The sequence below is a fragment of the Anguilla rostrata genome, chromosome 17 (genome assembly GCF_018555375.3).
Source record: "Anguilla rostrata isolate EN2019 chromosome 17, ASM1855537v3, whole genome shotgun sequence".
Taxonomy (NCBI): domain Eukaryota; kingdom Metazoa; phylum Chordata; class Actinopteri; order Anguilliformes; family Anguillidae; genus Anguilla; species Anguilla rostrata.
In genome coordinates this window covers 27,579,142-27,590,126 of record NC_057949.1, presented here as the reverse complement: position 1 = coordinate 27,590,126, position 10,985 = coordinate 27,579,142, and the positions used below count along the sequence as shown (strand labels likewise).

Genomic DNA, 10,985 nt, shown 5'->3' with positions numbered 1-10,985 from the left:
TCTCTCATCTCAAATATAAGTTGTGTGTCGTCATTCCAATATTCTCTGCGCATTTCCACCAGGAACACATCCTACACTAGAACCATCACCCGGAAACAACCGTAGGTGGTGGTACCCATGATTCAACGGTGCGTCTGCGGCAGACAAGACGAGACGGAAAAAAAGCGAGACCGGACAGTCCCTCGAAGGACTCGAGCGTTTGACCACTGAATCATCATTACAGGACCTAAAAAGATTTGTGGAGTAAACATTGGGTGACCCAGGATCATAATTAGAGAGGAGTCCGGTTGCACGTCCAAATTTCCGCTCAAGTTTGTGAGGCAGTTTTGGTTCCGAAAAGCGAAGTTAAGTATCATAAGCCGTTCCAAAGCATTATTTTAACCTTTTCTAGACTTGCCAATACTTTGTAGAGCATAAAATGACAGTGCTCCAGACCAATAATATACTGATATGCAGACTGGAGGATATGCAGAAAATTCCACAACCCGTGCTCCTAAATTTGTTGAAATTATCTGTTCTTGTAAATACAAATGTGACACGTATTGGGTTTAGCAGGAATATATCTAATATTTTGGCTATGCCATGTAACCAACTGACACCCATCAATTGTAAAGCGCTTTGGATAAAAGCGCTATATAAATGCAGTCCATTTACCATTTACCATTTACACCCAGTTTTGGTGCAATGGCATCTCAAGCTCTGTACATTACTGTTTTGTTTTGTGAACTTACATTGTACTTTAGGTGAGAAAATTGTAATTATTACTAAACATGGCAGTGCTAATTTACATTAAAATGGAATATCATAAATCAGCTTGAAAAGTTTTCAGACAAAATGGGACTTATGCTCATGTATGGTTGTCCAAAGGAAAATAATAATCCCCTTGGGCGTTTTTAAATGCTATACATACAATGTAGGTTTCCACAAAAACATTAAGTGCTTACCCAATATATTCAGACATTAAGTCAGCAACTCTTACAGTCAGAATCCCATCTGGGACTGAAAAATACCTTTAATACAAAGCAGTAAAAAATACATCATAAATATTTTTGTCTGAAACACAGTGGTTAAGAGACGTTACACAGGTGGTTAGGGTACAGTGTTACAGTACAGTAGTTAGACAGCAGTAGTTCTGTTACTCTTTTCATAAGACAGGAGTGCAGAAATATAGAATAAATGCTCACTTCACATTTACACATTCAAGCGAACACACGCACGCTCACACACATGCGCGCACACACACACGCACATGCGCGCACACACGCACACACGCACACACACGCACATGCGCACACACACACACGCACGCAAACCCCCCCCCACACACACACGCAATCATACATATATATGCAAACACATCCTTACCCCCCCACGCACACACATAATTGCAAACATGTGCTGCAAGGCTACAACTCAGCATTTTTCTTTTTCTTTTTTCTTTTTTTAAACTTTAACAGCATTTAAAACTGGCTCACACAGACAAGCTACTGGACACTGCTGCTATACATGGTTCAATAGTCAGAGCAGCTAAAAGCTTCAGACAGGACAGAGCAACCAGCCCTGGTAATCGCACACACACACAGAGCAGTCATTACTCATAAACACAGAGGAACCAGTCCTGATAATCAAGCACAGAGCAGTCAGAACTCAGGCCTGGTTAACTGCATACAGAGTAATCAACCCACATACACAGAGCAGTCCTCATACTAATTCATATTAGAAAGAAATGAAGAGACGTTTACGTTTGGCATTTGTTGTTTGCAGAATTACATGAACAGGACTCTGAAAGTGGACTGGGCCTGCCGAGCGTCTAATAAATGTCCATACCTCTCCCCTACAGGGCTGATTGTGTGGTGTTAAGCGATAGTGTTGAGTCTGTGGGGTTCAGTGATGGTGTTGAGTGTGTCAGGTGCAGGGACAGCGACTGGGACTGTATTCAAATTGCGTAACTGACCTCTTCCCTCAGTGCAGACTGCCCCAGAAGGCACAGCTTTAATTTCTCAAGACTGACGGAGAAAAAAAAAAGAGATCTGCAAAATTTTATGCGATGGCCAATAAGCCTGAGGTTTCGGGGAGTGTGTTTACTCGGACAAAAGAGAAAAGCTAAAAAAAGATTACATTTGGAGCACTGTCAGAAACAGAGATGAGGAAAGAGAAAATGAATGAGGGAGAAATACAGAGAAAAAGATGAAGACAGAGACTGGGTAGGAGGTAGAGAGAGGAGGAGAAAAGGAGAACACGGGTGGATAAAAAGGAGGGGAATGGTTTTGGTGGAATGGTTATAAAGTTCTCAAAGTGGTTCAGTGTCTTCAGCAGTCCACTTTGCGAAGACTGGATCGGCTGAAGGAGTTTCTGTGGAAATAAGAAGATTAAAAGGGTTTCATAGCATCAGTATTAGATGCGGATGAAATATGTCTGTGATAATTTTAAGATAAATATTGATGATAAGGGGCTTTTGTGTGTGATTTTTTAGAGCTGATTCCTACAACTGTATTTGTCTGTGTGAACATCTGAGCATGTGTGTGTGCACCTATGAGTGTGAGCGCTTGTATGTATTAAAGAGTCTAGGCTCATACTGGTGGGTGGGTGCATAAGAGTGTCAGCACAAGGGAATGTGTTTATGAGCACATGTGCGTGTGTGTGTGTGAGAGTGTGTGTATGCATGAGTGTGTGCGTGCATGTATGCATGTGTGTGTGTGTGTATGAGGGCGTGTGTGTGTGCATGTGCGTGTGTGTGTATGCGAGAGTGTGTATGTGTGTGTGTGTGCGTGCAGTAGTACCGTTGCGAGGGTGTGTGCATGCGTGTGTGTGCGGGCGTGTGTGCGTGCAGTAGTACCGTTGCGTGTGTGTGTGCATGTGCGTGTGTGTGTGTATGTGTGTGCGCGCGTGCAGTAGTACCGTTGCGAGGGTGTGTGTATGCGTGTGTGCGGGCGTGTGTGTGTGCGCGTGCAGTAGTACCGTTGCGAGGGTGTGTGCATGCGTGTGTGTGCATGCGTGTGTGTGCGGGCGTGTGCACGTGCAGTAGTACCGTTGCGAGGGTGTGTGCGTGTGTGTGTGCGGGCGTGTGTGCGCGTGCAGTAGTACCGTTGCGAGGGTGTGTGCGTGTGTGCGGGCGTGTGCACGTGCAGTAGTACCGTTGCGAGGGTGTGTGCATGTGTGTGTGTATGAGGTGTGTGCGTGTGCGTGCGTGTGTGTGTGTAGCGGGCGTGTGTGTGCGTGCAGTAGTACCGTTGCGAGGGTGTGTGCGTGTGTGTATGCGGGCGTGTGTGTGCGTGCAGTAGTACCGTTGCGAGGGTGTGTGCGTGTGTGTGAGGGCATGTGTGTGTGCGTGCAGTAGTACCGTTGCGAGGGTGTGTGCGTGTGGTGAGGGCTGTGTTGCGTGCATGTAGTACCGTTGCGAAGTGTGTTCGTGTTGTATGCGGCATGTTGTGCGGGCGGTGGTGTGTGCGGCGTGTGTGCGGCGTGTGTGTGTGGGCGTGTGTGCATGCAGTAGTATGTTCAGGTGTTGGGTGTTGTGTGAGGGCGTGTGTGCGTGAAGTAGTACGTTGTGGAGGTGTGTGCATGCGTGTGTGTGAGGGTGTGTGTGTTGAGTTGGTGTTGCGGGCGTGTGTGTGTGCGTGTGTGATGTGCTGAGCGTGTGTGCGGCGTGTGGTGTGAGGCGTGTGTGCGCGTGCATAGTACCGTGCGGGGTGGTGCGCGTGTGTGTGCGGCGTGTGCGGTGCAGTAGTACGTTGCGAGGATGTGTCGGTGTTGGCCATGTCGTGTGTGTGTGTGCGTGTTTGTGTGTGCGGGTGTGTGAGTGCGTGCAGTAGTACCGTTGCGAGGGTGTGTGTGTGTGCGTGCGGGCGTGTGTGTGCGGGCGTGTGTGTGCGTGTGTGTGTATGTATGTGTGTGTGTGCGTGCAGTAGTACCGTTGCGAGGGTGTGTGCATGCGTGTGTGCGGGCGTGTGTGCGCGTGCAGTAGTACCGTTGCGAGGGTGTGTGCGTGTGTGTATGCGGGCGTGTGTGTGTGTGTGCAGTAGTACCGTTGCGAGGGTGTGTGTGTGTGTGTGTATGCGGGCGTGTGTGTGCGCGTGCAGTAGTACCGTTGCGAGGGTGTGTGTGTATGCGTGTCTGTGCGGGCATGTGTGTGCGTGTGCGTGCAGTAGTACCGTTGCGAGGGCGGGGGCTGGAGGGTCAGGGGCTTGTAGAGCTGAGGGATCTTGCGGTTGAGCAGTGGAAACAGAGACTCCCTCAGTTTGGCATAGTTCCTCTCCAGCTCTCGATGATACTCCTTCTGATCTGGACCAATAAGACTCCTGTTCTTTCGGAGTGCATCTTCACACCTGGGGGGGGGGGGGTTAGGGTTAGGGTTAGGGTTAGGGTTAAGAGGGCAGTATAGTAGAATGGGTAAGGAACTGGTCTTGTACCCTAAAGGTAACAGGTTCGATTTCCAGGTTGGACACTGCCGTTGCGCCCTTGAGCAAGGTACTTAACCTGCATTGCTTCAGTATATATCCAGCTGTATAAACAGATGCAGTGTAAAAAAATACCATGTAAAAGCTGTGTAAGTCGCTCTGGAGAAGTGCCTATAATGTAATGTAATGCATGTGGAGGTCAGAGTGTGAGACATCTGGTGTAGTTGTTTAGTTCGGGTTGAGTTGAAAGTCTTCTCACCGTTTGCTGAAGTCCTTGAAGGAGAGGCGGAGTTTGTTGTGGTGGCGGAAGAGCTTCGGGTCGTCCGGAATGTCCGCCAGAAAGACCTGGGCCACCTCGAGAGGACCCTGTACAGAGAGACAGTGTGTGTGTGTGTGTGTGTGCGTGTGTGTGTGTGTGTGAGAGAGAGAGAGCAAAAGATCATTAAAACACGAAAACCTTCCGCAATTACCTAAAACCCCCACCGCAATCTCCTATTTGCAAACCCAAAATCCACCCCCACCCAAAAAAACAAAAAAACAAAAAGAAAACCAATACCAATGCCCGATCACCACAGTCATCTGAAACATATTTCAATCTCCTCTTCATTTACCACACGTTACACGTAAACACGCATGTACAGACACACACGCGTTGAGTGCACACACGCTCGGGTGTACAGCCCTGCAGTGACCTCAGGGAGACTGTGTTCAGTACCTGATTGACAGTGGTCAGTACCTGATTGACAGTGTTCAGTACCTGATTGACCGTGTTCAGTACCTGATTAACTGTGTTCAGTACCTGATTGTCTCTGTTCAATACCTGATTGACCGTGTTCAGTACCTGATTAACTGTGTTCAGTACCTGATTGTCTCTGTTCAGTACCTGATTGACCGTGTTCAGTACCTGATTGACTGTGTTCAGTACCTGATTGACTGTGTTCAGTACCTGATTGACCGTGTTCAGTACCTGATTGTCTCTGTTCAGTACCTGATTGACTGTGTTCAGTACCTGATTGACTGTGTTCAGTACCTGATTGTCTCTGTTCAGTACCTGATTGACTGTGTTCAGTGCCTGATTGACTGTGTTCAGTACCTGATTGACTGTGTTCAGTACCTGATTGACAGTGTTCAGTACCCTGATTGACTGTGTTCAGTACCTGATTGACTGTGTTCAGTACCTGATTGACCGTGACCGTGTCAGTACCTGATTGACTGTGTTCAGTACCCTGATTGACTGTGTTCAGTACCTGATTGACTGTGTTCAGTACCTGATTGACCGTGTTCAGTACCTGATTGTCTGTGTTCAGTACCTGATTGACCGTGTTCAGTACCTGATTGACTGTGTTCAGTACCTGATTGACTGTGTTCAGTACCTGATTGACTGTGGTTCCCACACAGCCCTGCAGGACCATCTGCAGCATCTTGGCGTCAGAGGGGTCCTGGTGGGTGGCGAAGGCCAGCTCCTGAGTCTTCTTCTGCATGTCCTCAATCGCCACCTCTATGGGCACCAGGATCACCTGCAGACAGGGCCATGGGACATGACTCATACACACGTGTACACACACACACACACACATGCGCACACACACACTCTCACACACACATGCATACACACACACACACACACGCGCACACACACACACACACACACACACACACACACACACAGGCTCATACACACCCCGCACACACATGCATACACACACATACACGCGCACACTAGCACGTACACCCTCACACACACTCGCACACAAACACACACACACTCATGCACATACACACACACACTCTCTCACACACTCACAAACACACACACACACACACACAGACGCACCTCCTCTTTGTGGATGACGTTGATGCGGGTCTTGATGTAGGGGAAGGCGTGGGAGGTGGTGAGGATGCTTTTGCGCTTGTACTGCTGGTGCAGGTCCCCGTGGGCGCGGCCGTCCAGGGTGAAGGGGGTGCAGTACATGAAGGTGCGCAGGTTGTAGTTCTTGTCGAAGTAGGTGATGCGCTCCTTCAGCTCATAGGTGTCAAAGAACGGCTCCACGTAGGTGATCTGGAGATACGCCTGTGGGGAGGGGGGGGGAGAGAGAGAGAGAGAGAGAGAGAGAGAGAGAGAGAGAGAGAAAGAGGTTTAATAAATGCTTCATCAGAAAACATGGCATGCAATGAATATCAAAATTAAGTAGAGTAGGACCCCTAGCTCCTGAGAACAGGACCCTAGGCGCCCCCAAGCCCCCATCCTGGGCGCTGACCTTATTAGGATCCATTTTGGTTTTGTCCACCGGGTTTGAGTCCTTAATGATCTCCACAGAATCATCTCCAAACCGCTCCATATAAAACTCCTGCACAACACAAACAAACACAGGACAAGGACAGCAAGCATTAGTCACCAGCAAGCCCAGAACATCAGTCACTATCAGGCCCAGAACACCAGTCACTATCACACCCAGAACACCAGTCACTATCACACCCAGAACACCAGTCACTATCACACCCAGAACACCAGTCACTATCACACCCAGAACACCAGTCACTATCACACCCAGAACACCAGTCACTATCACACCCAGAACACCAGTCACTATAACCCCCTGAACATCTTCAGACTTCAGAATGGTCACCAGAGTTTCTCTGCACTTTAAGTATTTTTACACAGTACAGATAATTAGTTGTAATTCATACAACTACAGTGCAGACGAAGACAAGTCTATCTATACTACATAATCATACAGTCATAATAACGACGACAACGGTAACGTTATATTTCGAGTCCCTGTGTGGAGACAACGTCATCCTCGTCATGCTGTGTACCTCCAGCCGATGGGAGATCTCTGCCAGCTTTGTGATGGACGGCTCCTTGTACACAAACTCCTGCTCGTCCAGGTCCCCGAATCGGCTACCATAGAAACCAACTCGGAAGTAGGTCCCAAACATCCTCTAAACCTACAGGCGAGGAAGGAGGGAGGGGGGAGGGATGGAGGGAGGGATGAGGACAGGGAAAGCAGGCAGAGGGAGAGGAAAAATGAAGAGGATTTGAAATGCAGAAGATTCCAGAGTTGATCAAAATTTTTACAAAACATGTAACTAGCTTCTTCTGGGCTGAATATACATCTACATACATAGATCTGTTCATCTACAGATCTAGACGTCACACACTGTGTATGATAGTATTACACTCACCATATTCACAGGAATCCACAAGGACAGGGGAAAAGGACAGAGAAAAGCATGTTAATACAACACTGCAAAGTTACATTACACTACATATACAACACACTGACACAAATCAACAACACAACAGAGGAACAACACCAGACGGCACAATCCAACACAACAATATAATCAATGTGAAACAAACACAACAAAGAGCAGCACAACACAGCACAGCTGCACACCAGACCTGACATTGAAACTGGTACTTTTGTTATTTTTATTATAGATTTTTCAAAGGTTAAACAGATTCTGAGATCGGACAGACTTACCTCCCATCCAGAACTCTGGAGACAGAAAACAAAAGAGTGACATCATCAGATAGTGACATAGTGACATCATCAGAGAGAGACAGAATGAAACTGAAGAGTCAGGAAGTTTCCCCATATGGTATAAAACACTAACACTATCAAGAGAAGGGAATTACATATTTGTTTAAAAACTCCTGAAGAATTGTCCGCATTTAGTGAATTTTCAGCACCTATTACAGGTAACCCACTGGGACTTAATTGGGCTAAATAATTGTTGAAAGAGTCTAATAATATATGAATGTGCTCCATTCTGTCATTCAGAGTTCTATCTATACCCCCCTTCCCATGCTGCTCTAGTAGACTGCTCTGGAGGACTGCGCTGGCGCCAGACGCAGCTCGGCACGGCGCGGCCGTCGGACCCTCACCTGGTTGCAGACCTTGTTGAAGGCGTCCTGCAGCCGGCCGTGGACGATGGCCAGCTTCTTGAAGTCCCTGCTGGCCTCGTGGATCGGCAGCAGGATCTTGTACACCTCATTAATGGCCTCGTACATCACCGCCTGAGGACAGAGCAGAAGTGCATGAGAGCAGCAGTTCCGGGGTCCTGCTGTATCCCAGCATAAGGTCTATCCTTGCATAGATACAACCCTGGCGGATTACCTGTTATAGATAAGGTCATATCCCTGTACTGAATCACCAGATAAGGTCATACTACACAACCTGCTGTATACCTGTATAGATAAGGTCATATCCCTGTACTGTAGATAAGGTCATATCCCTGTGCTATAGATAAGGTCATATCCCTGTGCTATAGATAAGGTCATATCCCTGTACTGTAGATAAGGTCATATCCCTGTATTATAGATAAGGTCATATCCCTGTACTGTAGATAAGGTCATATCCCTGTACTGTAGATAAGGTCATATCCCTGTGTTAGAGCGGTACATGCCCCTCACCATGCTGAAGGAGGCAGCCGCCTGCTCCAGCAGCCCCACCAGGCCGGACTCGGTGAAGTACTTCCCCGTGCAGATGCCCTCCTCCTCCGGGGACAGGATGTCATCAGACACCGCCGACTCCTCCAGCACGTTAGAGGAGATGTTCTGCAATGCAGAGCACAGGCAAGAACGCGCAGTTATACACACACATCCTCACACACATACACACACACACGCACATGAACGCACAGTTACACACACACACATCCTCACACACATACACACACACGCACAGGAACTCACAGTTACACACACACATCCTCACACACACACACACACACACATGAACGCTCAGTTACACACACACATCCTCACACACATACACACACACACACACACACGCACACACACATGCAAGAACACAGTTACACACATACACACACATACACGCACATGAACTCACAGTTACACACACACACACACACACACACACACAAGCACACAGTTACACACACACATATCCTCACACTCACGCACACACCACACACGTGTGCATCTCTGCATCTGTGTCAGTGTGTGTGTGTGTGTGTGTGAGTGTGTGTGTCAGTGTAAGTGCTGACCTGGAAGGAGACGCATCCGATGGGGAGGTAGCGGCAGTCCTCCAGCATGTTCAGGAACTCCGCCACCAGGGCGGCGCTGTGCACCAGGCACTGGGCGGCCTCGGCGTGGTTGCCCCTCTCCGAGTGCTTCCCCGCCATGTTCTGCAGCCACGTCAGACGCAGGTCCGGGGACGTCTGGTAACCCTTAGCGATCCTGCAGGACCGACCAGAGCAAGGGCGACACGTCAACAAAAAAAAACTCAAAGGACTGGACTGGATTACTTTATCCTTACCAAAACAAAACAAACTGAATATAATTCTGGAATGAGGACCACAACTATTTTTTTGTACCAGCTTCACAAATTTATATTATAATCTGAAAGTGGAGTAAATTTAGCAGTAAAAAAAAATAATAAAAAATTTGCTATCCAAACATATCGTTAATTGTTGGGTGCTTCCATGAGTCATTTCTTAAATCTTATTATGAAAATTGTTATTCTCACCTGTACATTAAGTCAATGAGCATTTCTGGATCCTGCTGGTACTCCTTCATCTTCACCGTGTCAGTCAGAATCATGTGCAGGTTGAACACCAGATCCTGGACCTGAGAGAGAAGCACACACACACACACTTCAACAACAACATCACCAGCCAGCACCATGGTTACAAGCAGACACGCCTTCTTTCATTCACCTGCTCTGGGAAGGGCGTGTCTCTCAGTGTTACCTGCTCTGGGAAGGCCTGATCTCTGTGTTACCTGCTCTGGGAAGGGCGTGTCTCAGTGTTACCTGCTCTGGGAAGGCCTGATCTCTGTGTTACCTGCTCTGGGAAGGGCGTGTCTCAGTGTTACCTGCTCTGGGAAGGGCGTGTCTCAGTGTTACCTGCTCTGGGAAGGGCGTGTCTCCCAGTGTTACCTGCTCTGGGAAGGGCGTGTCTCTGTGTTACCTGCTCTGGGAAGGGCGTGTCTCAGTGTTACCTGCTCTGGGAAGGGCGTGTCTCAGTGTTACCTGTTCTGGGAAGGGCGTGTCTCCGTGTTACCTGCTCTGGGAAGGGCGTGTCTCCCAGTGTTACCTGCTCTGGGAAGGGCGTGTCTCTGTGTTACCTGCTCTGGGAAGGGCATGTCTCTGTGTTACCTGCTCTGGGAAGGGCGTGTCTCAGTGTTACCTGCTCTGGAAGCATTTCTGGACCTGCTGGTACTCCTTAAGTCGTGTACCTGTCTAGGGTCTCATGTACGTCTGGAAGCTGTCTCCGTGTTACCTGCTCTGGGAAGGGCGTTCCACAGTGTTACCCTCCAGGCGCTCTGGTTACAGCGGAAGGCTGTCTCTGTTTACCTGCTCTGGGAAGGGCGTGTCTCAGTGTTACCTGCTCTGGGAAGGGCGTTGTGTCTCAGTGTTACCTGCTCTGGGAAGGGCAGTCGTTCTCCTCAGTGTTACCTGCTCTGGGAAGGGCGTGTCTCAGTGTTACCTGCTCTGGGAAGGGCGTGTCTCAGTGTGTACCTGCTCTGGGAAGGGCGTGTCTCAGTGTTACCTGCTCTGGGAAGGGCGTGTCTCACTGTTACCTGTCTGGAAGGGCGTGTCTCAGTGTTACCTG

The 10,985-nt window shown here is 48.6% G+C and overlaps 1 protein-coding gene across 1 annotated transcript in view; it reads right to left on the bottom strand.

The window, feature by feature from the left end:
• Positions 1-975: 975 nt before the first annotated feature.
• LOC135244102 (dedicator of cytokinesis protein 6-like) overlaps positions 976-10,985 on the bottom strand; it is a 47,339-nt gene continuing 37,329 nt past the window's right edge. The window contains exons 40-51 of the mRNA XM_064316301.1: positions 9,899-9,999; positions 9,417-9,609; positions 8,818-8,961; positions 8,290-8,421; positions 7,886-7,900; positions 7,215-7,340; positions 6,656-6,745; positions 6,232-6,468; positions 5,771-5,914; positions 4,657-4,763; positions 4,152-4,325; positions 976-2,352 (exon numbers count right to left, since the gene is read on the bottom strand). Of these exons, the coding sequence (XP_064172371.1) occupies positions 2,310-2,352; positions 4,152-4,325; positions 4,657-4,763; positions 5,771-5,914; positions 6,232-6,468; positions 6,656-6,745; positions 7,215-7,340; positions 7,886-7,900; positions 8,290-8,421; positions 8,818-8,961; positions 9,417-9,609; positions 9,899-9,999 (1,506 nt within the window). The 3' untranslated portion in view covers positions 976-2,309. The remainder of the gene's footprint in view (positions 2,353-4,151; positions 4,326-4,656; positions 4,764-5,770; positions 5,915-6,231; positions 6,469-6,655; positions 6,746-7,214; positions 7,341-7,885; positions 7,901-8,289; positions 8,422-8,817; positions 8,962-9,416; positions 9,610-9,898; positions 10,000-10,985) is intronic.